Source organism: Mirounga leonina, unplaced genomic scaffold (genome assembly GCF_011800145.1).
Source record: "Mirounga leonina isolate KUSES-001 unplaced genomic scaffold, KU_Mleo_1.0 Mir_165, whole genome shotgun sequence".
Taxonomy (NCBI): domain Eukaryota; kingdom Metazoa; phylum Chordata; class Mammalia; order Carnivora; family Phocidae; genus Mirounga; species Mirounga leonina.
This window is the reverse complement of record NW_023270415.1, coordinates 61,717,628-61,744,707: the sequence shown is the minus strand read 5'-3', so window position 1 is coordinate 61,744,707 and position 27,080 is coordinate 61,717,628. Positions and strand designations below refer to the sequence as shown.

At 39.7% G+C, this 27,080-nt stretch overlaps 1 protein-coding gene across 4 annotated transcripts in view; it reads left to right on the top strand.

Annotated features, from left to right (window-relative positions):
• The window catches only part of SAMD12 (sterile alpha motif domain containing 12), a 380,385-nt gene that overhangs the window by 286,717 nt on the left and 66,588 nt on the right, over positions 1–27,080 (top strand). The window contains exon 5 of one of the 4 annotated variants that reach the window (XM_035011804.1): positions 660–723. The exons of the other annotated variants lie outside the window; for them this stretch is intronic. Coding sequence (XP_034867695.1) covers positions 660–721 — 62 coding nt within the window. The 3' untranslated portion in view covers positions 722–723. The remainder of the gene's footprint in view (positions 1–659; positions 724–27,080) is intronic. 4 annotated transcript variants of the gene reach the window in all.

Sequence of the window (27,080 nt, the reverse complement as noted above, 5' to 3'; positions counted from 1 at the left end):
TGCACAGCAGGCCCTGCTCATGTCCCTGAATGGCAGCTCATGCCTCATTGCTGAGTGAGCATTTTCCCCACCTAACCTGACAGGCAGACGTGTCTCACATAAAAGCAGGCTACCCTCCGATTGGGAAGCTGGGGTGCCCCAAATCTGGGGCTAGTACGGTTCAACTGAAGAGGTTGCACTGAATCTTACTTTGGTGTGGGGTTTATGATCAGCTTTGAGAGGTGCTTTCGATGCCAAAGAAACCAAGGGTGAGAGTGTTTGGAGAGAGCTGGCTTGTGCCTGAAGACCGAGTGACGGGCCTGCCATTTCACCCCATGAGCCCTCGTCTCTCCCTGCTACACCTCACACATGGTTGAGGACCTAAGTGTGCCAGTTGAGTGTTGGTAGAAGGAACGGGCTCTGAGTGCCATGGGTCGGAACTATCATCAGTTGGCACCTATGATCTGACTGCGTATTGGGGGGTATTTTGCATTTCACATCTTCAGCTGGTTTCTAGCAGCACACATCTGGCTCTGATTTTCACCAAAGTGTTAAAAAAAAAAAAGGCAAACTGGCTGTGGTAATCCTAAAAAGGATATAATTTCCTAAGATAAATCTGCTGAAGAGAACATGTATTTTGAAACCAAATGTAAATTGACTTACATGTTTTCTGTTTTCAGTTTCATATATTGGCTTTACATTCACAAATATTGAAGAAATGCCTAGAGCGTGCTACCACTAAAGGTGAGCAAAACAGACATTTTTCTGGCCTACAAGAAGCTCACCATCAAAGTCACATTCCATTCAGGTATCATGAATCATCAAACTTGACTGTGTATAATCCCATAGCCTTAATACTTTAGGCTCACTATTTCACCTCATCTGAATACCTTCTGGCTCTAAATTTCAGCATCTTGTGTGTCAAGCAAGGGGACTGGGTCTGGAGAACCCTAAGGTACCTGGAAAATATTCCGCTGGCCCCGGCCATTGGCACCTGTGTGTTCTTGAGGAAGCCGCCTCACATTTCTGAGTCATGAGCCCTGCAGAAGCCAAAGAAAATATTGCCCAATTTGCAAGGGTTTATGTTTTTGTGAATCTTAATGGAATAAAGATTCAAGTCCAGCCTGGCCTAACAGTATTGCAGAACAGAAGTCGCTGTTATTGCATTGTTGCTATTTTTTCTGTGAATCTGTAAATACTACTTTTGATCCAAGGAATCCAGAATGTGTTTTATTAGATTTACCAAAATCCCCTGATTCTGGCATGCCACAGTTTATAGTAGGCAACAGAATTGGGTTTCTAATAATTTATTTTTTTTCAAGATTTTATTTATTTATTTGAGAGAGAGAATGAGATAGAGAGAGCATGAGATGGGGGAGGGTCAGAGGGAGAAGCAGACTCCCCGCCGAGCAGGGAGCCCGATGCGGGACTCGATCCCGGGACTCCAGGATCATGACCTGAGCCGAAGGCAGTCGCTTAACTAACTGAGCCACCCAGGCGCCCCTAGAATTGGGTTTCTAAAGCATCACTCTGTAGCATTTTTCTTTTTTTATCGGCCCACGTGCGGGAGCGTAGATGAAAAGAGACACACATATTCACTTTTGCCTGGTAAAGCAGGGTCACGCTTAGGGTCCATTGCTATGTGCCTGAAGAGTTGTCATCAGAGAGTCAGCTACTCCATGTCAACCTGACCGTGTTGCCTGCTCCCCGTTGACAAATTCTGAAGTCACACTGTTGCAGTTTCAAGAACCAAACACATGACAGTTGACATAACATCTTTTATGTTCCTCCAGCTCTTAACTTCCGCGTTAGAGAAAAGTGACCAACATTTTTTCTGGGAACTAAATGGAAAGAGAGGATAATAAGGAAACTTCAGGAAGTTAGTGAATATTTTCTTTCAGGGCCCAGGACACGTGAAAATCAGGCCTCTGAAACATCGGCCAGACACTGGAAACTCTCATGATTTGGTTTCATTAAAGATACCAAAGAATAATTAGACCATAAGGGGAATTCTGTTTTCCATTCCCCAGAGACTGTGATTAGTAGGTGACTTTCCAGGTCATTCTTTTTCCACTTCCTGTTTTTTTCCCCCTTTAAGAAAATTGTTTGCTCATGATGGTAATGAGTAGAGTGGGAATAATACCCAAGCACCCTGAGCTGGATGGCTGACCCAGGGTTGTGCTGCTGGTTTTTCATTTCGATGCAGCAGACCCAGGCTCTCCTGCAAGCCTGGACGAGGATTCTCTGTTCTCTTCATGTAGACAGCCAACATGATAGAACTTGGGGATCTTTTCTTTGCATTGTTAATCTGAAAAAAAAAAAAAAAAGATGGGGAAGAAAGGAAATAAAAGATGTATGTTTGAAGATAAAGTGAAGTTACTTTATTTGTGAGTGTCTCTAACAAAGAGACACAGTAAAACACTCACAAATGGGGAAAGACTTTCAAGGTTTCCATTATACTAGGAACTGTACACAATTAAATTGAAATATAAATATAAGCCAGCATTTCAGTTAAGCTGCTTATTAAAATAATTAGGCCAGTGAAGCGAGGAGCGTGTAAGCCAAGGAAATTATGAGGTTTGGCTAAAATGCTCTCACTGCAGGTATACACAGAATTGAATGAAAAAGTTGTAAAGCCGTGGGTTTAATAGATAAAAACTGTCCTACACTAAAAGTCAAAAGACAACCAGAAAAGGACCAAATAATTTTATATAGATAGATGATATAGATATAGATAAAGATTCATAGTAATAGAAATCCTAAGCTGGAAGGGATTTTTGGGAAACCATTTCTAAACTGGCCACCACCAAGTTCCCATTTAAAACTTATTGTTGCCTGTGAGTTTTACTTTTGAAAGATTTCCTTTACAATTTGCGCTTATTAAGCGCCAATTAACTTGATTTCCCACTAAGTAAAAACATGATCCTCCAATTAGAGTATGGATTAGCACAAAATAACTAGTGTTACCTCTTTCAGTTAATATAATTTAAGCAAAAAGCAAATAAATGTGCCAGTTTGATTATCCAAGGTAATCTTATTATGGGTAAATGTGTGATTTCTGTGAGTCCTTTTTCTGAAAAGCAAAAATAGGGCAAGAAGGCCCACTGCCACCTTTGAGGGTGACTGGTTGGAAGCCACTGTCTCTTCTAGCCCCTTTATTGCATGGTGGGTTTAATGGCTCAGCCTCAGACCATGCAGTTTTGTACAAGGTCAAGGCTAAAATACAGGTCTCCCAATGTTTCATCTAGCCCTCTCTTTGTTAAACCAGACCGCCATTTTATAAACTTGTGAGGCTGAGGAGTTTTGAGTACTGTTAATTCCAATTTTAGAAGTGCAACTACATTTGAAAGACCATAGAAATAGCCCTGTGGTAACCCATTTTCTTCTCTGGATTTCTCATTAGGTTTTCTTAATATCAGATTGGTCTTTTTTTTTCTTAATTTTTGGTCTCGTGTGCCATGCTGTTACATAAGGGTCATAATTTCTACTCAGCCTCTCCACTGTAAGAGTTTGCCAATCATTGCATCTTCCTTATTTGAGTCCTTTAGTATGAAAAGTGCCACCCTTAAAACCTTCTGTTTGATCATATCATCAGGTAAGACCTGGAAGAGCTCTGAAGACCTCTCTCTTAAATGACTAAGTGTGTTCAGATTGCTTCTTTCTGATTATAGCTGCATTTGGAATCCAATTGCATACTCTCCATATCACAAAGCAACCTGGCCAGTAACTCACATGTGCTGTTCGGGACTTAATAGAGATGATGTGAAAATTATTTGAGTCATGCTAAAGTATGTTTAGAACTGTGTACTTTCAGAACTTTAAGGAGAGTAGAGTTGACATTGGAAAAGTCAACACATTAAAAAATATATATATACAGTGTGGCCAAGAATTAGAATTGGTGACAACAACTTAGGGAAGTGTCCACAGCCCCTGAGTCTGGTTAGCACTACTGCAAGCTAGGACACCATAATGAATAGCTGGTCCATCACACCTGGTGACATCCTATTTTTAGACCGCCCGAGCATGCGGTGAATGCATGGAAGGCTGCCATTGCTTATTAAAGTCCCTTGGAAAATGTGAGCTCGCTGAATGTCACATGGGCACCCCCCTCACATCAGTCAAGTTACATTTGGAAAACAGAACGTTTAACTGCCTGCCATTTTGAGCTGCCGCTGCCAAGGCACCTCTATCCCAAGGCAGCTTCAGGGGGACAATTGCAAGATCTGGCGGGTGTCTCTCTCAACCTATCAATTAGGAAAAGAGCAGAGTCAGACGTGATATATTAGGTGGCCCTAAGATGGATCGCTCTGAAAAATCTCATATTGGCAAGAGTAATTCAAGTTGCCAGGAATCCAGAGTTTGCCATGTGACATCCCCAGAAGTCTGATGGGGTTTGACTGGTTTACTCTGCTAAATGAAACTGCTGAGATGGCTGTCACGAGGTGATTAATAAAGTGCATAAATCTTAACTATGGGAAAAAAGAAGATGAATCGATGAATGCATATATTGGAAATGTAATGAAGCCAAACTGAAGCTACCAGGATTTGCTAATATATTACAGAAAAACAATATCATGTTTAGTGTTCCTCACTAAACAGATCTTCTTTGGTTGGCCTCCTTTTGAAAATGACCAGGAAGACATGTTTGGTTTTATTTTTTTATGTTTTTTTAAAACAGGAGACCTGAAGTGGCAACAGAGCAGCAGACTAATTATGACATAGTGAATATATACTGCTGGTATTTAGCATTTGCCGTTTATTCCCACCATGTTAATGAAGCAAAAAAAAATAGATTCGTTCAGCTTCCCTCAAAGCTGCTATTGAATGCTGTTAGTAATCATATACAAAGTTTTGGTAGTTTTCAGAGTAATTAGAACCCCAGAGCAAATAAACACTAGATGAGCTCTCATCTTTGAAGTTCTTTTTTTTTCCTAACTAAATAGCTCTGTCCTGCTATAATTATATACTCATCATTATAAAATTAAAAATCATTTTAAGTGAATGGATTTTTTTTTTAAGAAGCATTTGTTTCTTGCTAATTATTGTGAACTAATTGTAGTTTAGGATGGTCTGCAAGAAATCTGAAATCGCTGCCCTAGAACCCCAGTCCCCGATGGCTGCAAGTTGAATTCCAGAAGGAAAAGCAAATGATGGGCAAGAAGGTCCAAGGCCATCAAAATCTGAATTTTCATAACTTTGAAAAGATCGGACTTTCTGAAGGTCATTATGGACAGCTGTGCAGGGTGATGGCCGAAAATATCTTTACTGTCACATGGACCTGAATTTCATTCCAGCACTACTGGAACCTAACTGTGATCTCTGGCATGTTAGTTCATGTCTCTAACCCTCGACTTTTGCATTTGTAAATGGGGATGATCTCTACCTCTACCTTGCAGCCTTGTTTTCAGGATGAAAGATAATATCTATACAATTTTTAGCACAGAGGCTGGCATCAGGGTAACTGTTGATATTTGCTTATCATCATTCCCATTGTTATTTTTGTGATAGGAACATGTACTACTGCTCAGAGGCCGGAGCTTGGTCTTTAGGACAGTTGGTTCATGACATCCTGTGACAGTGTTGTTTTCAATGGCAAGCTTGGCTCTACCAACAGCGAGGGATTTAAATTCAACTATCCAGGAAAGTAGAAGGTTTCCATGTTATTTTCCTATCTTTGTGATCCAAGGCCAGGATAAGTGTGGGTAGGAAGTGTGACTGTATGGGCTGTCTGTCTATGAGGGGTTTTCCCAGGAACGAACAAGTTCTTAAAACCCCACCCTTTCATAATTTCATGAAGGTCACACTTTGCCAGGATCTCCCTAGGACAACAAGGAAAACAGAAGGTAAACAGCAGTAATTAGTAAATCAGAACATTGAACCACAACAAGAAAAACCCCTACAGATGTGCCTCATACGTGACCCTTTTCCCCTAGTCCTCTTTTTCTTACTATTTATTACAAGTTAATATCATGAATTATATGTTGAGTAAAAACTGGGCACCAGCTGTTTCTCTTGGGAGGTGGGAATGATGAATATCAAGATCAGAGTTTCCCTCTGACTCTCCTTGCATTATCCCAACCCTTTTCATCAATAAACTATTTCTTTGTACTGTTCTTAGATCTTTTCTTTGGCTGCTCACTTTTTATTTTGTTGTTGGTTTAGAGAACATTCTTCCTTCGTTTCTTGGTTCCAGGTACTGAGTTTACTGATTGTTTCTTATATTCCAGACACAAGGTGCTTCACATATGTTATCTTAATTAGTCTTTAAAACAACTCAATATTACAGCTGAGAAAAAGAAAAATTGTAGGGTCATAGAGATAGTAAATGGTAGAGCAACAGTTTCAGCGATTTATTTCAGTTTCATGAAACCAGGCTACCCTCCTGGCCATATTCAGGAATCTGAATGATGGTGGGCAGATTGGTGATTTCAGATGGATTACCCACCAGAGAAACCAAATTTTGATTCTGAATGTAGGTGCTATGATGGACACTGAGACTGTGGATTCTTAATCTGACTTATCCAAACCTCTCTTACCATTCTCACTGGAATCTACCCAGGTCTTCTGGTACATAGGTTGATCAAGAGCCACAAATCCAGCTGACACCCAGGCTTTCTTCCTTCCTCCCTCGATCCATCCCCTTCCTACTCACAGCCTCCTGGTCCCACTACCCTGGATTCCTAGTTAAATGGAGCAGGAGAACCCTGCCAGCTTATGACACATCGCCTCAGGGGTAACAGAAGAAAATGTTCTCATCTCTGCAGAGTAAGGGAGTGGTAATGTTAGCCTTTATTACTTTTCTTAAAGATACTAGAAGGAAAAGGTTGGATAGATTTCAGAAGAGGGAAGGAAGAGAGATTGATGAGAAACAGGAAACCACATTCAGACATGAACAGGCCCCAACAAAGACAAGAAAATTGCCATCCCTAACTGCATCTTGGACAGAAGAGCCCAACACATCTTTCTAACATATGCTCGCCCCCACCCACCAAACTCAAGCATCACTGTTCTACAGCCAGCCATTCCATGTCTTTCTCTAAGTATCAGACAAGGGTTCTCACAGGGTGAGACTTTTACAATAGTAATTGCTGGCAATTATCCTACGCCCATCCTGTGCCAGGTACTGGACTAGGTCCCACTTAGTCTCTGCAATAACTCTGTGAAATTGCCAAATTATTGTTCCCAGCTTACAGACAAGAAAGCCAAGGCTGAACAAATGTAAGCAAATTGCCTGCTGTCACACAATTAGGAAGGAACAGATCTGGTGTTGAAATGACGCCATGTTGTCTCCAAAGCCTGTGTCCGTTTCCATGATGCCACATTACCTATGGCAGAACAGTTTTTCAAGCATGCCATTCTAGATTAGTAGGTCTTTTGGAGGGATAGAAATAGAAAGGGGAAAGGGTTTTAGGGAAGTTTGTTGATGCCACAGCAACCTGAGAAAATATCATTGGTTTCTTATTTTTTAATGGCAGCATTCTAGTTCATTAAATACAACAAACCTTCAAGCTGCTCTTTGGATTGTTTGGCTTTTTCTGCTTTACCGACTTCTTTTAAAAAACTCCTATATTCTCCAAAGTGTATATGATCACTATTACATGGGAGCTATCAGATTTCCCATGGAAAGATTCAAGACTTATGAATGCCCACTGTGCAAAATGGATTACAAACCACTCAGAATTGTGAGATGCAGTCCAGAAGTCCACCCATGTGACTAATAGTCCAGGCTCTTCCTTGCAACCATTTCTGAACAAACATGACTAAGAGCAGAGAAATCGAATAGGAAATCAGGAGGATCCTGCCCGAGTAGAAGAGGATAAGGCAGCACATAACCCAGACTTCTGAACCCACATGGAAATTAGAAGGAACTTTAGCCAGGTCCTTTACCTGCCTGGGATCATGTAGTTTCAGCATCAGATGAGTTTTTATCCACTACTTCTCCAAGATTCTGCTAATACCCATTTTCTGGAAAACAGTGATGCTGAGTATACAGTACGTCACCTCTAGTAATTGCAAGAGAACTTAATGAATTTTACACCACCATTTCCAGTCAGTCTCAACGTTTCTTTTTTGTCTAGATAGAAAGGGTAAGGGGAACCATTACACACTTCTTGTGGATGAAGGTTGGAAGGAACACGGATATGTTGGGCAATCACAGTCATTCACTTGTCAATCTAATTGTGGAAATGTTCCAAACAGGATATGAAGATTCTTGTCCAGTTCAGTGGGAAAATTTACAGAATTCTATCATTTGAAGGGAAGTTATGAGGTCACCCTAGCCAGTTCTCCCTCAAGCAAGGTACACGCCCAAACTGCAAAAGATAGAGGGATTGGCTTATTGTTTCATCTACCTTTAAAAAGTGCAAGAAAGCTAGTGCTTTCTTCATTTTATCATAAAGGGGCAAAAAGTGACCATCGAGGTTGCCTCTAATGCATCTAAAGGAATATATTTGGAAAGGCTTTTAGTAGAAAAAAAAAAATAAAGAGCTTGGTAAATGGTAGATTTGGCAAACTTTTAAAGTCACCTTTATTTTACCCATTTTATTGACATGAAAGCTATGACTCAGAGTCACCTTTTTCTTTGAAAATGAGCTAATACACCTTCCAGAATGTGATACATAATACTTTAGGGTGCCACTGGACATCTGCAGATCAGAAACCACTATGTCTCCATGCTTAGAATTTATGAATCAGAACATAACCACAATAGGGGAAGTTTCTGAATGAAACTCCTAGATAATGAGAACAGAATGCAACTCTGCAATCCCAAGGCAACCCCTATTCCATATTCATATTCTGTATTCATCTCCTCTATCCACACATTTGCTCTTTGGAGTCTGTTACTTCTGTTCCCCTTCATCTCTCTAAGTTCTAGCCATATTGACAAGACCCAATGGAAACCCTCTGTCTTTACAGAAGGCTCATCACCAGAGTCTAGGATGTACCTCCCTTCCCTAGGATACAGTGCTTGGTTTTTCTTACTCTTGTCCTTAGCTTCGTCTCACAGACTTGTTCAGGTATGGCCAGTGGGCTTTTCTTCTCATTCCTGTACCAATTCAGATTGGACATAGCTGATTAGATGAAGATTGCAAAACTATTTACCAAGTCTGTGCGAAGGATGCTGTGGTGGATTAACAGCATCTTTCTTGGGTTTACAAGTGAGGAATAGAACATTTGGGTTGTGTATCTACCCTTCCAAAACTAGCCTATAAAATACCTAAGGAATAAGATTCTCTCACTGTGGTTTATATCCTTTGCATGTCTGGTGGTTCTGACCTCATGCTAGGGACTTAAATGGTATTTGTTGATCAGTGTCCCAAAAGCTGCCATCAACACAATAGGGAATAAGTTCTAAATGAGTCTGGAAAGCAATATCTTGTTTTTACCAAGAGACAACACTTCCCATAAAAGTAAAGTGCCAGAGAAGGAGTACTAAGTATTTTTCTCCATGAGTCCTAGCCAAACATAAAGTGAAACTCCACATGCAATCACACTTAGAACTAGATTTATTTGTAATATGTCTAGGCTCATTGGAATTTTTATTGTTTGTATATTTAATCCATGGTAGTCATTGTCCAGCTCCTTCTACCTGATGCTTAATTTGGGCTTAATTGATATGCTTCAAGGGAAAAGAGAGAAAATACAAAATATATCTGACTGATAAAAAATAAAATGAAAATGTGGTGGGGAACCAGAGCTAATGAAAACAGCCTGCCTGATAAAAATAGTCATATTTGCTTTGAAAACTTGCACCTCTTCTGGGGTAGATAGAGGGAACAACTGGGTGGTGTCCACTGAAGCATCTGAATCCTGATCTCTGTCCATTTTTAGCAAATTCCAGTAACATTTGAGGTTCATTCTCATCTCATAAAAAAAAAAAAAAAACCTCCCCTGTAGTTACAGTACTTATTGCCGGGGTTAATTAGAATTTCAACTTCAACGATTTCTGGAAGCTTAGAACAAAATGTATGTTTGAAAAACAAGAGAAACAAATTGCAGAAGATGGACAGGTTGGGTTTACATAGAAGTTTCATGTTCTTTAGATCATGGGAGAAACGGGCAGCTGCTGGAGCCCAGCTTTCAACTGCTCATGGATAGCCAGCACCAGCCTTTCTGGGGAGATCAAAGGTGGGGGGAGTCTTTACCTGGCTTGGACCTCATGTCCTTAGGGAAATGGAAAGGACGATGGACTTGGAATGAGAAGACCTAAGTTCAAGTTTCTCCCAGATGTTTGACTTCACGCATGTGACATAGCCACTCCAAACCTTGATTTCCCCTCTGAAAAAAGGAAATAATCATTTTTACTTACACTACGGGGTCATGATGGCCAGATAAGAAAATGGAAGCTGGAAGACTTGATAAACTATAACCACAGCAAATTAAATTATTACCACCCAGTGTCACTCAAGCTCAGTTTCTTAGCCCTTTCTCCAAATAACTTGCCTTCAAACAGAGATCATTAAAGTCTTTCTTCAGGGATCTGGACCTCGTTTCTACCAAAAGCACCTGAAGGATACAACTCCTGTATGAAACAGTGGCTTTCTATACCTACATGGTGGAATAGGACATATAGTTTGACAGGACTCCCTGGTGAGAATCATAGCCTTTAATGTAGAAAAATGGATGCTGAGCAAACTTTAGGGAAGGTAGAGGAGATATGGGTTTAGAAATTGGGGACTGGTTTCTAACCATCCCTGGAATCCTACTCAGTAGAGGGTCTCCTTAGTCCTACTAAAGGAGTCTATGAGCACTCTACTAGCTTGTCTCAGGGCCTGATTCAGAACCCCTCCACCATCCAAGGCAGATTTCTAAGCAACTTCCAGATGTTTCATGTCATTTACAGAGATGATTGGCATATAGATGACATACTGTCTTTTTCTCTGGTCAAGAGATTGTTACTTTGTGCCAAACGTCAGCAATCTACTCCTAAAAATGTCTTGTATCTACTAGAAGACATCCGTTCATTCACCTAACATCACAGAATGGTTTCTGGGCTAGGAATTGACAATAAAGTGGTGAGCAAGATAGAAAGAATCTCTGCCTCACAGCATTTGCATTCCTAAATCCACAGCACACAGGAAAGCCCTTGAATGAGAGGAGCCTCCCGTCTACACGTGTGATGCTACATTTTAAAAGAGCACTGAATTCTGAGTCTTTTTTTCTTTCTCTGTTACTAATTCACCATCATACCTTTCTTTCTCATCCTCTACTTCCTAATCTGTGAAACTGGAGGCCAAAATGAGTTCTCTTAGGACCCTTTTAGTTTCTAGAATAAGCTAATTGCTTGACCTTAGGAAAATCTCTGCTTCAGTTTCCATATTTATTAAGGAGAAATTATGACATTCTCCCTACTATCACTGCTAGCTGTTTCTGAAACTGAATTTAGGTAATATGTGGATGTTTGAACTGTGTGTGGGTAAACATAAGGTGCTGTGAAGACTATTATTAGGATGTGATCACTAACCTAGGAAGAAGGAGGGCAGCCTTGTGATTTCTTCTTGGGGACCCAGAGTGTACACATCTGCCACTTAAACTAAAAGCAGGCAGATCCCTGCCTTGTACAGGTGGCTGAAATAGGCTGCAATTATTAGAAACTCTTCTATCTAGAGGACCTAGAGTGCTTGAGGGACAGTACATCTGTAGTAATACAAATGAGAGAAGTCTCCATTGCCTAATGAGAAAATAGCCTCCCGCCACCATTTACGTATGTTCCTTAAAGCTAGGCTCAAACCAGTTTCTTCTCGTTTTTGAAGAACACTTGAACCTTTTCTTTCCCTTGTGCTGCTGTTTGGAGCTTGCTTTTGGAAGCCGACCCACAATCTTTATTTTTTCTAAGCTTGATAGTCCAGATGCATAGCGTCCCCCCTCCCCGCCCCCCAGCCTGGTCACTAAGTACCATCAGCAGCATGCAGGCCACCTTTGCCATATTTCTATTGAGGGCTGTACTACAGAATCAGCCCAGAGGTATCAATGATGATAATTTTGTCCTTGATTCTATCTCAAACTTGAGTTTACCCTGCCCTTGTAGCATAGAGTGGGTAATGCAGCTGATTGGAGATAAGCGGTATGTGCCCTGAGTGACCGTGCTCCTGTCTGAGTTGCTTGGCTACCAGATGGCACTAGGGGAATGCTTTGCATTTGCTCTGACACCATAACAACCGGACTCAAAAGTATATTTTGACTAAGAATGTAGACATCATGCTATCATTTACACAGGGATTTGTTTTTGGAATTCCTTGTTCGGCTAAAGAAAATGTTGTGACTGTTGATTTTGTGGTTTATCTGGGCACTTGCAACAGAATAAAGCCTACAAGCATTTATTGTGCTTCCCTCATCACCGCCACTAAAATGGCAAAATGGCCCAGTCCCAAGTGGAGAGAAAGTGCAAGGGTCAGCTCTGAATCTCGGTAGTATCCTTTAGAAGGGAATTATTTGCAGACGAGAAATTTGCCAAGGTAAGTCATGCGTCCATGTGTTGGAATTTGTGTTGCTATCTGGGCTCAAGTTGTCTGCTTACCCAACTATCTCTTTGGTCAAGTGAATCCCACAGGGCCAAGCAGTACATCTCCCCTTAGCTGCCCCCAAAAAGAGACATAAACATCTCAGACACATAGGGAACAGGGTTGTCCAACACAGAAATCAGCAAAATGCATCAAATATGCATGTCTTGATTACAGTGTTAAAATAGACTTTTTACGTATTCCCTCTTATGTATATAAAACACTGACAATACACCCCACAATGTCAGAGTGAGGGTATGGTAGGGGAATTAACTATTTCAGTTCTTCATTAACAGCTGCTGTCTTTGCTGCAGTTCAAAGCATAATTCAAATGTGGCAATGGGTGATTAAAATCAAGTTTAAAAAGATACAGTGTTTGATTTTTCTTTAAGGTTTTCCTAGGTCACTCTAGCCCATGGAAATGTCTTCTGTCTTTAAATTATCTTCTTTCTGTAAGCTTACTATTTTATAACCTTCAGTTGGAAATTATGTACTGCTTTAAAATACCTGGATTTGAAGATTAAATTTGCTTAAATGTTAAAAAAAAAAAGATAATGTTTGCATCATTTCTCATGTAACCATTCCCAAGTAATGTTAATCACAAACATAGTGTATGATTATTATCTAATATTAAAATACACAAGGCACACCCAATTTGATCTAGAGTTCCTTCCAGTTAAAATCATGGGAAAGTGTTAGGATGTTTTTCTTTTCGTGTGTATTCAATAATAAAAGACTATCAGTCTGATCAGTAGAAAGTCTTAAAAATAATAAAACTAACAGCAGCTGATTGTAATTTATCTTTCAGAAAAACAGTTGTTATACTTTCCATTCCAGGGAGGGAAAAAATTGTCAGGGGTGAGCACTTCTGCGCATTTTGATCACTTGGAATTCATCTTCATTTTTGCATTAGAGGCTGAAGCAGCCCCAGACCCAGATGTGCAATTGATTTTTGTTCAATTTCACCTCTGGGGAAAATTACACAGAAGTGCGTAATTTTTTCCCTGAGTGCCCAGATTATGTAAACACACCCATTTCAACAGAACTAGGGACATCCACTGGGAGAGCATGCTAATACTTTTTTCCTCTCGAAACTGTATTTTGGGGCAAACCTTGCACAAAGAAGGATTTGGGGCCTTTTATAGCCCAGGGAATGACAACATCTTATGAGCCACTTTGCAAATACATATGGCTACATGTAATGGAAATAATGCACCTTCACTTCTCTTCACTTTACACTGCCATGTTGTTCTCTTTGATCATGTATGAAGCCTTGAAATAGAAAACTTGCCTGGCTTGGTTTGCATTTGTGTCACTGACCTCTAAATTACAGTGATCCAAACTAACCCCTTGCCATATGGCTTGAGCGTGAGTTGCCTGAGTATGTTGCTTCCAACCTGGTTTTGAGCAGAAGTGGTTATGTTCCACTGGTGAGGCAGCTCATGACCAGTGAATGGTCTGGTGACATGACCAGTGAAAATGGGCCTATGTGCCATCTTTATGGTTTATTCTCTAAGCATCCCAGATGCTGGAGCTTTCTTGGATCCACTTTAGACATTTCAAGTTCAGCTGGGGAAAGGGCGACATGTAGAAAGACAGGGAGAGAGAGCCTTTTCCTCAGTGCTTTGCCTGTGGTAAGTTCCACAGTGATAAAGCAGAGAGATAAAATAAGATTAGCTTATCTATGGCACTCTTGGGTCATCCATTAGACTTGGCAATGTGCCTTCAATAACAGTTTAGGTTTAGCTTGCAGGGCTGCATAGGCTCTTGCATAAACAGATATATATATTTTATGAGATTGAGTATATGAACTGACATCAGGAGATTTTATGGAGGGCTTAATTACTCTCAGAGGTTTAAAGAGTGTTAAATGGGAGCTATTTGGTCAAAAGTAAAAATGACAATTAAAAATAAAAATTGCTTGACACTAGGACCCAAACAAAGGCTTGCTTTGAAAGCATTTGTTTGTGTTATCACTGTTTATGTTTTCCCACAATCTGGACTCTTTCTGGAGTCAATAAATACCATGTTTGCTAACAGAATGAGTGCTAGCAATTAGCAGAGTTCTAAGCGATGCCGGGTAAATAGCTGCATTGTTTGCTATGAAAATTACCAGGGAAAGACTAACCAGGATTGTTTTTACCAGCTCCAAAAAGAATCCCTCAGAGCCTTCTGGAGAAAGGCAGCATAATTCAGGAAAGGGTACAGACTGTGGAATTAGATAAGCAAGAGTTTGAATCCCAATTCAGTAATTTAATAACCTTAAAATGTGGTCTCAGGTACCTCATCCATAAAATGAGGGTAATAACTATCGCATGGAGTCGTTCTAAGGATTAAATAAGTGAGTATAGGAACATAATATGCATAGTGGAAGGAAATCATTTTATTAGGGTTCATCCCTTTTGTTTCCTTAATTCCCTAAAGAATATCATCTGAGAGTTTATTTCTGCAGATTTGAAGGAGACATACAAATCAAATATAGTACTTTTTCCCCTTTGTCCCAGGCTTGCATAAACCTGTCAGAACTACATAAGGAAATGATTGTATCAGAACCAAAGTGTGGTCTTCCATTTCTAGCAAGATGAATGACCAAATGTTTAGAGAAAACCCTCCCAGTTTGCACTTAAATACACTTAAATACACTAGATGATAATAGGTAGACAGATAACAGAGATTGAGAGGAGAACAAGGTCAGGACACATTCAGAAAGCTCTACTTCACAAGTCCTACAGCTGGCATCTTGTGATCTAGGTGTTAGAGCTATGACCAGTGTGGGAGAGATTTGGACAGGAGTTAAAGCAGACCCTGAGCAGGATGGGAGATTGAATCTTTACAAAAAGTCCTTTACAAAAAGCCAGGACCCCAAAAGGTGACATTCTTAGTAGGTGAATTAGCTGGGGGGGGGGGGACCCACATCACAGAAGAGTTGCTGTTCATGACTCCAAGTGATAAAGAGTATATGTAGTCTATAATTTCTAAGCTTCCAGAAGAAAAACTGCAAAGAGAAAAACTTCAAATACAAAAAAACCTCAATAAATCAAGAAAGAAAAGTGCTAATAAAAGAAATATTGAAAAGTAGAACAGATACCACAAAATAATGTTGTAAAAATGAATCCAGGTATTTCAGTAACCGAAAATCAATGCAACTATGTTTGATAACAAAGATTATCAAACTAAATTAAAACGCACACACATACACACGATCACACAAAATCCAGCTACATGTTGTTTATAAGAAGCACAGGATGGTTAAAAGTGAAGGTTAGAGAAAGGTATTCCAGGCAAACATTAACCTAAAAGAAGTCTTCATTAATATAATAATATCAAACAAAAGTAGTATTAAAGGCAAAATATAATACACTAGAGAAAGAGGTGAATTTTCTCAAAAGCTAATATTTCTCAGGAAATATAATGTTGAGTTTATATGTAATGAGTAGTATAGCTTCAGATATTAAAAATGAATTAACTGAATTACAGGGAAAAATACACAACTCTACATCATAGTAGGAAATTTTTACTTAACAGTTTTCAGTAGAACAGAGAAAACTAGAACAGCACAAAGAATAAGCTTGACCTCAAAGACATATGTAAAACACTGTTCCAACACTTAGGGAGTAGAAATTCCTTTGAGGGAGACACAGAAAATTTATTAAAACTAATCAGGTTGTAAGGCATAAAGCATGTCTCAACAAATGGTAAAGAATCCATTTTATCATAAGAACAGAAATAAATTAGTTATAAAAAGATAAATGGATACATAGGGAAATTTTAAAATTCACTTTTAAATAACCTGTGGGTCAAATAATAAATCATAATAGAAACTATGGAAATGATAAGTACTACTTAATAAAATATATGAGATGAAGCTAAAGTAGTACTTAATGAGAAATTTATAGCCTTGAATGCTTATATTAGAAAAAAAATAGCTATCAACTGAAAAATTTAGAAAAAGAGCAGAATAAACCCAAAGATAATGGAGGAAAAAGTAAGATAACAAAAACTAATGAAGTAGAACACAAAAATAGAGGATCACCAAGATCAAAAGTCCATTCTGTGAAAAGAATAATGAATTAATAAGATTGAAAAAAATGAAATTGCACAAATAACATAAAGGATGTAAAGGGGTCTTTAATTACACATGCACATGAAGTTAATTAGATAATATGGTAAAATTATAAACTAGGCAGATAAATTTGAAAATTTGTGTACAATGGACATTCTAAAAATACATACTTATTATCAAAACTAATTTGAGAAGAAAACTGAATGATCCTTTAACCGTGAAAGAAATGAAATTGGTAATTTTTTTACTACTGGAAAACTCTAGAGCAGAAGGTCTTGCATATGAGTTATGCCAAATACTCAATCCAAAATACATAAAGTCTTTTAGACAACAGAAAGAGTGGGAATATTCCCAGACTTACTCTACAAGGCCAATATTAACCTTGGATCCAAACCTTGACAGAGTATAAGAAAATAAAAATACACGCCACTCAAATATCTAGAATATTAACAAGTAAAAAGAACATTAGCAAGCCAAATTAAGCAATGGATTTTAAAATGATATACCATAAATTTGGGTTTATCCCTGGAAGCAATGGATTTTAAAATGATATACCATAAATTTGGGTTTATCCCTGGAAGCAAGTTAGTTCATTATTAGAAAATTATTTAATGTAATTCATCATATCAACTAATTAGAGGAGGAAGTCATATGTCATCTCAGTATATACTCAAAAAAAAAATAATTCAGTAAATGATCATTCAGTAGATCTATCCATGATAAAAATTCTTAGCAAACTAGGAATAGAAAGGCACTTTCTTAACCTGATAAAGGATACCCACAAAAAACTTACGGCAACATCATTTTCAACGGTGAAATATTTTTTAACGCCCCTTTAAAATCAGGATCAAAATGAGCATGCTAGCTCATGACTTCTATTCCATGTAATTTTGGAAGTTCTAAAGACACATGACCTAGAGAATAACTTTGTATGTGAGGAGACAGGCAACCAGCATGTTCATAGCAGCTTTGATTTTAATAGCAGAAAACTGGAAATTACCCAATTATCCTTTGACTTAGAATGGATAAATCAACTGTGGCATCTTCATACAATGGCCTTCTATACAGCAGGAAAGGAAATGGACCGTATCTATGTGTGTCCACATGGATGAATAATATTGAGCAAAAAAGGGGCGCCTGGGTGGCTCAGTTGGTTAAGCGACTGCCTTCGGCTCAGGTCATGATCCTGGAGTCCCGGGATCAACCCGCATCGGGCTCCCTGCTCAGCAGGGAGTCTGCTTCTCCCTCTGACTCTCCCCCCTCTCATGTACTCGCTCACTCTCATTCTCTCTCTCTCTCAAATAAATAAATAAAATCTTTAAAAAAAAATTAAAAATATTGAGCAAAAAAGCCAATCACAGAATATATATACAGTATCATTCCACTTATATGAAGTTTACATAAAGTTCATAAGCAGGCAGATTTCAATGTATGTCTTAAAATAGATATGTAAACTGTAAAGGAAGATAAGGGAATGATTAACACAAAATTCAGAATCTTGATTACATTGGCGGGGAACAGGGTGGAGAGGATCCAGGAAGGGCTTGTGATCATTTTCCATATCTTGAGCTGGTAATGGATACGTTGATGATTTCCAACAATGAATCATGGCTTCCCAGACTAATAAGAGCGATCTGATAACTTACCCCTGCTCCAATTGGCTTCAACTTGAAACACCTGTGACCCCCCACTTACCCAATAATTATAGTCAACTGATGCAGTTACTCATTGGCCTGCTCATGGTATAAATATCTTATCTCTTCTTTATCCTTGTTTGTTTTCTGGGATTTTTTCTTTTGTTTTGCTATGTGTCCTTTCTCTCTATAATCCAGGACTTACGTCACTGTTGTTGTCTTTTGGATTATAAGATCAAGTGTGTGATCTAGAGAATGGCCAAGGATGTACAGAGGAGATTGCTAGGAAAGACTATCTTATATCTGTATCATTTATCTTCCTTTTAATAGCCAAGCTCCAAAAAGTAATAAAATTCAGCACACAGTATGTTCTGTGACTCCCTAGCCTCTCAAAAAAAAAAAAAAAAAAAAAGACCAAATAAAAATGAGAAATGTTTCCATTCGGTGTGCTGTGTGTACAATGCAAAAATTGTAATCCAGATAAACATTTAGAAAAGAAAGATAAAAAGTCAAACAAGACCATTCTACCCTCTGGGAATTCACAGTCTAAATATGACATACATAGAGAGTGAGATAGGAGAAAAGAAAGTGGGTGGTAATGATATTGCTGACAATAATGTCTATTCAGAAAACGGAAATATCTAGAAAGAAGAGTCAGCTAGTTCTTGGGCATTGATCAAAGAAAAAACATATAGAAAAAGAGGAAGGTCACTTTATTTTATAAAATTCTCCTTCTGACTTTAGGTGTTACACAGCTGGTCTACCTCCCCTGCCCCCAGGGTCCTGGGGTATTTTGGCTAACGCTATTTGCAGTGCCCATAAACTCAAAGGAGGTTAGTGCCAAAGGGGATATGACAGAATGGTCATTGTGCAAAAAAACTCAAATACATTTAAGAAGTGGAAAAATCATAGGATTTTGTGAGGCACCCTGGTGATGTTACCAGAGTAAGAAGTAGTGATTACTGCAGAGAATGTTGGAGTACTTTCCCCTCCCCCACTCTTGCAAAGACAGTCACATCCAGAAACTTCCTTCATTGTGCCAGCCACACTAAATATGTCTGCTGGCTCCAAATGACCCATGGAATACCAGTTTGTGAGCTTTAACAGCTCCCATTGCACAGTTGGGAGATACTGATAGTGGCAGTGATTTAACCAAAATCACACAAAGAGCAGAGATGAGTCTAGAATCCAGAGCTGTTCAACATGATGGACTCAGTCTGAAACCATGAGGGAGGAGACATGTGCATGTGTTTTTATGCAAACAGTTTTTGCTAGCTGGAATAAAACAAGAGGAGTATAGAAGTTTTGTAAACAGAGAAGTTTTATATTGGGGTCAATAAAAGAGACCAAAAACTTGATTGAATAAAACATCTTGCTTCCAGCTCATTGCATCCTTGTCCATATTGATCAGCTGTAATAGAGCATGACAGAGATATTGATTGACTGAAGCAATTCTCAGGTATTTGGGACCTGAAAGCAGCCATAGACTATCAGGAAGGCAATGCTCTACAGAAGCCTACAATTAGGAAAGTGAAGCGAAAAGGGGACTTGGGCATAGGGTGTTCTGTATTTATATCAATCTATCAAGTGACATGTTTGAAGCAGATTGTGCCTCATTTTCTTCACGTATAAGTTAACAGATAAGCATATGCTGGTGATTGTCTTATAAAGAGCTATGGTGAAATGCCTACTTAAAGTATGTGCCTGGGTTTTTGCTAATACTGATTTCTAAAACACTGTCAAAAACAATGACAGCAGATTAGATACACACTTCTACATTTGCCATCTACTTAAAAAAAGAAAACACAGAAAAACAACAGCAAAGGAAAACGTTAAGGACATAAATTTATCAAGACATGAGAAGCAGAAGGGAAGATGGCAGTACACATATTTTGGGGACTGGAAAGCAGACAGGCCCATGGTAAATGCATTAGCAGACCCAAGATATTAATAGCTGAGTTAAAATGAAGGAGATCATTGAGAAGTTTGAGAAACAACCAGATCCCCAGACCTCCTCTCCCACTCCTTATATTCAATTCAGGAGACTGCCATGCAACCAGCCCTGCTAGTGGCTGATGCTTTATTCCTGAAAAGGGTAAAATAATCTCTGGGAATGGAGTGCACCAGGCACAGATAACAAGGCTCTGGAACTTGGGCTTCTCTGGGAAGATGAAACTGATGGAATACCTAGTATGAGGCATCCTAACAGGACATTTACATAAGTGGTAAAGAGTTTGGGGCTAAGGGACCAGTAAGTAGTTAGAAAACCAAACAAATTAAGAAACAAAATAATTTTACCTCTCGGGAAAAGAGGGAGGAATTGTGATGGTAGTTTACTCTGGGCTCCATTTGGGTAGCATCTGAATACTATAGTAATGTAAACACTGCATCTTGATTTAATGAAAATGACTGTATTGGGGTGAAGAGGGGATGGGAAGAACATGTGCTATAGAAGTGGAGGGAGGAAAGAGAGGTAAGTTCATAGTGTGTTCATAGTGTAAAATCAGTTTTTTTTAAAGTTGGACACTTCAATTTTTTATTTAAATTTAAGTTAGTTAACATATAGTGCATTATTAGCTTCAGGGGTAGAATTTAATGATTCATCAGTTTTGTGTAACACCTAGTGCTCATGACATCACATGCCCTCCTTGATGCCCATCACCCAGTTACCCCATCCCCCCACCAGCAACCCTCAGTTTGTTTCCTAGAGTTAAGAGTCTCTTATGGTTTGCCTCTCTCTCTCTGTTTTTATCTTATTTTATTTTTCCTTCCCTTCCCCTATGTTCATCTGTTTTGTTTCTTAAATTCCACATATGGGTCAATCCTTTTTTTTTTTAAGTAGGCTCCACACCTAATGTGGGGCTTGAACTCACGACCCTGAGATCAAGGGTCACATGCTCTACTGACTAAGCCAGCCAGGCACTCCTTAAAGTTGGACACTTTTTTTTTTTTAAGTAGCAGTATAACTATGTGATTTAGAGATAAAGGAAGTAAATACCAAAATAATCAGCTGTGGGAGTGGGGAGCTGGGGAGAGGGAGGAGGGCTATCGTTGGATGTTTTTTATGGCAAATCTTGTAGAACAATTCAATTCTTTAAAATTAGGCCTAAGTATCTTTGATTTAAAATCCATATATATTTATTTATTTCAAACCGATTAATAAAAATAAGGTGGAAGTACGTGCGGAAAAGCCGACTTAGTGTTTGCTCCAACAGCCAGAGGTGAGGAGGACAGAGAATGATACTCTCTCCATCTTCACATCTTTCCTAGCAAACCCAGTCTGTTCACATGCTATTCAAGTGATGCCTTGGTCTGGGGCAGATGAAATGATGTACCCTAGCTTCAGGATAATGGGAACCAGATGGCCTCAGCCTTCTCAAAACATCTCATTTGTAACTGCTTTTATTTATCTTGCACTTTGTGTTGTACTTCTTTAGGACATTTTTGGATCCTACAGATAGTAAGAATTATTTTCTGAGAATCATAACATCGGTAGACTTGAAACAGTCCTGGGGTTTATGGATTCTACTTACCTACTTCCTTCAGAATAAATCGGACATATGCCTTTTACTTAAAAAGGCTGGGTGGGGAAGGGGGCTGTCACTGCTCACTCACCTTGGTGTGTCTTACAGTCTTGGATGTGGAGCTTTGTAGCTCTTAACCTTTTCTCGGTTGTGAGGCTTTTAATCTAATTAAAGCTGTGGGCTGGCTCTTGAGAAAAATTCCTGTAGATAGATTTTACATACACTTTCAGAGAATTACAAAGTCCCTGATGCCCATTCATGGATCACTTAAGTGTTCATGAACTTGTTATGAGTCTGATCCATATTACTTGCTATACTAATAGATTCTAAATAAGTGTTGAATTAAATGAATGGATCCAAAGAGAGGGACTCTAGTTCCAGCTGACTTATTAGGTGAAAACAAGGACACACAATCAATGCACTGTTTTATTTTATGTCTTTGATTTTCCTCTTGGAATATGGAAAATTGGTTTTGAATCTGTTTCTCTCCTTGCTCTTTGGACTCTGTCGGTCCTTGTATCCTCCTCCATTTATCCTCAAGCAGTACAGAAGGAATGTCTTCCCTGCTACCTAGACTCCTGAATTTCTAGCCTCAACTTGTAAAAAGTACCCTCAACAGTACATGTTGCTGTTCTAAAATAAGTAAATCAATAAATAAAGCTGCATTATGCCCAGTTTGTTCCACATATTCAAGGCTGCCATATGGCTTCAATGGATGGCTAGTGAAAATGTATTTAATATCTCATAAAACCTACGTAAAGATGTCAAATGCCTATAACTAAAGACGAATCCTCTTTGAGACATTGTTTTACCGATTAGCCACCTGGAGCTGTCTGGCCAAGTCCTAATCAATTAGGCAGTTGTGGACATTTTGAAGATGTACAAGTCCAGAGGAGAGTGGAGAATACTTAGCAAGTTGAGTAGTGATGATAGTGCTGGGATAACGGGGCTATGGATGTTCTCATTAGGAAAATGCCTCATTGCAGTCCATCTGTACTCCCTCACCATTGGAAGGAACGGCAGCATTACCTGAGCCCTGCCCCGCACAGGATAATAAAACTTTCTGTGGCCATGTGAAGAGCAATATAGTAGAGGTCATAGGAAGGTACTTGAGGAACTAACCTTATTCTGTTGCTGGTCCTTCCCATTCTCCAAAAGGCAGTTATGTCTCCATTTAAGTCCTCACCTCGCAGTGCTGCCAGCCCCACAGAATTTCATCATCATTCCCTTCGTGTCAGTTAGTTCTCCAACCAGGTAAGAACAGCTGCGGGGAATGTAAATTGTAGTGGGCCTCAGATTTGCCCCGGGAAGACCTGGAACACCAGGCAGACGCCCGCGCCACAATCCCAGAGATTCCGGTTGTCACTCCAAGGACATTCAGCTCATGTTCTTCCCCTGGCCTCTGCCTTCCTGTGTTTCACCGCTGCACAAAGGACCACAATCTTATTTTCATGCTAGTGGTTATCCTAAACAATCAGCCATGAGTATCCTAAGGACTTTGGGATGGGTCACCAAGGCTTACAGAATGTTTTCTTTTTTTAATTTAAATTCAATTAGCCAACGCATAGTACATCATTAGTTTCAGTTAGAGTGTTCAGCAGTTCATCAGTTGCGTAGAACACCCAGTGCTCATTACATGACATACCCTCCTTAATGCCCATCACCCAGTTACCCCAGTCCCCCACCCACCTCCCCTCCAACAGCCCTCAGTTTGTTTCCTAGAGTTCAGTCTCTCATGGTCTGTCTCCCACTCTGACTTCTTCCTATTCAGTTTTCCCTCCCTTCCCCTGTGGTCCTCTGCACTGGAATGTTTTCTATAGTAACAATTTTGTCTTCCCTTTCTGGCTATAAAAACCAAAAGACTACTCCAATACATGATTACTGATGTCATTACATTGCAACATGAGGACACATTTTAGGGTGGAAAATTTTATAAAGATAACCAGCAGTCCCAGGTGTGAGCATGTCCTTTAGTGGATCTCAGGAGAGACAGAAGGTGGAGGAGGTGGTGACCCCTCCAAGAGTGGTGAAGGCGCCACCGGGGTGGTCACCCGGGCACCACTTGCCTTACGGAGAGCGAGTTAACTAGGAGATGGTGTTGATTTTTGCAGGTGTTCTTAAGAAACAGAGTAAGAAAGTTGGACTTACCCCGAAAGTAAAACTGGAACTTATGTTGGAAACAACAGAATGTAGCACTATTTCAATTGCAACGGAATCTGGCTTTAGCTCTCACAAAGTAAAGGAAGTCTCAAATTACATGATTAAAACCATCTTCTTGAGGTTTAGGAGAGGAGTGGTTGGTGTATTTCCATTTTATGCAAGCCTCTTGAGGAGTGTTTATGCATTGACTGTCAGCGCCTTGACAGCGCACCCTCTCCATCCCCACCGCCTCACAGGCTGGGCCAACTGCTCGCCACTTGCCATCACTGCCTCTGAGCAGGACCCATTACTCAGCATCGCCTAAGCATTTACACAGAAGATTCTGGGTGTATTTTCACAGGTTCTCCTCTTTATCTTTGCTGGGGTCTCTGTCTTGAAGTGCTTCAGCTCCGGCTTCAACATGGAAGTCAACTTCCTCAAAGCTAGCAGCCATTTCCCCCCCCATCTTTTGGTGGCATTTAGGACAACACTACAAATAAAAAGCCAGCCCTTAACTTGTGGGGGACTGACACACTAATAGATTTTTTTCTGAGGTACAGTTCTCTGCACCTTGGAACAGAATTCTGTTGCTTCACTTAAACTTGTGTCCGAAGAGTTTCACACTTCCCAAGAGCCAACACTTAAAAATGCCAGAACATAAGAGCACCTAATATTCCTGTCCTGTTTTGTTCTGTCCCCACACTTGACAATGAAAGTCTCATCTTTCCATACCCTCTGCCATTGTCTTTATGTGTCCACACATAAGAATTAAAATGAACATTTGTTGAATACTCCCTTTGGCAGGATTTTCTGCTTAACATCTTACAACCTTTCTCCTCAACATCAACTAGAGGAAGTAGGTACATTTTACAAACAGGGAAACTAAGACAAAGCATTTTATCCAGACTGGTTTAAAATTATCAAGAAAAATAAGTAGAGAGGGAGTAAAGAAATGAAACAAGAGTGGCAGACGCTGAAGGTTGTAGAAACGGGGTGGTGATTGTAATGTGATTTCAAAGTACTATTCTTGCTACTTATATGTATGTTTGGAAAGGTCCATAAAGTGAAAGTGTGAGAATTATAAAAATACAACTAATTAAATCTAAACCTTGGGAGAAAGAGCATCTCTTCTTTATCTAACCTATGGTTAAGATTATTTCGGTGCCCCCCCGCCCCACTATGGAAAATGCTTGTAATAGCTGAGCTCTCTGCTAGAGGTCCACTGAAACCCTGCGTTGTCCGTTTCCAACCATTATTACCTGCCCACGGCCTTAAATTGTTCAGATTTCCTTTAGCTTTCCTCCTGAGTGTTCCATGGGAGCCTGTGTTGTCCCCCAGGAAGACATAAGGGGATGCCATTTCAAATGCCATGAAATAATCTTTTTGCACTGTTCAGTTGTGATAATGTGTGCTTTTCCCTGTAGCTTCTCTCCAGTGTAAACTGCTCCTTTTCCATGTTATCTGTGCTGCCACCTCATTTTCTTGTTGTTAACTGAAGAATTGTTCATCTCTATTTAGACTTCAGATCTGCATCTGCTTTATGCTGTTCCATCTGTTCTACATTGTAGTTTCTTTGTAATATATTAGGTGTGGGTAACATTTAAAGAGACAGTCAAGTGAGCATGAGCCTTGAGCTTTCTCTCTCTCTCTCTCTCTCTCTCTCTCTTTTTAGCAGAAATAAAAATGGTGTTTTGTCACCAGGTGGAAATCACTTTACCTTTGAAAATTTATGAAACTGCTTTTTAAAAATTCTTTTTTTCTCCCTCATTCTTTTTAAAGTACTTGTCTCTTTACCTTCATCCTTAGCATCATCCCAGTCCACTCTCAGAACTAAGTCATTTGGTCTCCCTGGACAGATCGAAAGTCAAACACTTCCACACCAAAAGGACTGGTATATAATGGACTGAAAATCCAAGGGTCCCCGTGGGTCTACCTTTCTCTGTTTGATACTCGGGGTGAGCAGCTCTTGATCAGGAAAGGGCAGCTTCCAATTTTTGGCTTCTGAGTCAGCATAGTTGGATGGAAACCCCACCTCTGCAAGTAGCCTTCCCCTGGCTTAACCAGGTCCCGTGTAGGGCAGCAGGATGATACCTACCTTGCAGTATTGTCGTGAAGATCACCTTTAAAAAGTTTCCAGTAGAGGACCCGTCATCTATTGCAAAAACTTCAGAAATGGTCAGTAGCTATAATTACTATTAATTCTACAAGTCACTGACAGCATGGTAAAGTGCTAACTATGGACCGTAATAGCTACAAAAAAAATAATGTGTTTTCTCGGTTGCCAAATTAAGTTGAAACCAATTTTCACATTAACAGCAGGCATTCGCTAACTTAGAAAACACAGCTACCAACAAGGCTCCAAAAGAAGGTCTTTGAGGCTGATGCTCATTTAATGTGTCATATTCGCTTTGGGTAAAAACTTTTGCTGAAATGTGAGAGGCTCGTTGGGTTTATTTTTTTCCTTTCTTGTCTACCCAGCTGTCATTATGTGTATCCTCAGAGGTGGAAGTCTTCTGACCAGGGCTTGGTTAGGACAGGAGTTTCATGCTTTGATTTTGTTTTGTGTTTGAGGTTCGTAATGAAGAATTCAGAAGGATAATTGTCAGACGCTCTAGGGAAAGCACAGACGTCACCATATTTCTGTTTTCTGAAAGTTGAAAATGACAAAGAACAGCAATGCTAATAAGTGGTACTGTGTCTAGTCAAGTTCAAAAATGTAATTCACTACTTCTGAGGAAATCGAAACCTTTGATGAGAGGAGCTCTTTTGACAAATGAAAAAATCTAAGACTGACAGTAAAAAATTTTTTTGGTAACATCTGTATTCGTACATTTGCATTTTTAGCAAACATTTATTGAACATCTTCTGTGGGCCAGGTATATTGTTAAATACTCGGATGTTAAAATGAGGAAAACTGTTGTAAAAGGAGAGAAGTGGCTTGGTTAAGTTCTATATTTTTAGGAGAGTTTTGAAAATGAGCTCATTGAAAATGTATGGACTGGGTTTAGATAAAGTCACAAAGGATGGCGCTATACCCCGGGCATCATGACAGTGAGGAGCCATGACCACCCCTTGGCCTCAATGAACAAGGGGAAGGAGTAAAGCCTGGAGCCTGGAGAGAGTCCGGTAGGAGTCGGCCACCTCTGGGACATGCATAGTCCCCACGCAGTGAGCTCTAGGCAATCCTGGACGGCCTGCCCCCGGAGGCAGCTGAAGAAGATAAACTCCACCATTAGTCCTC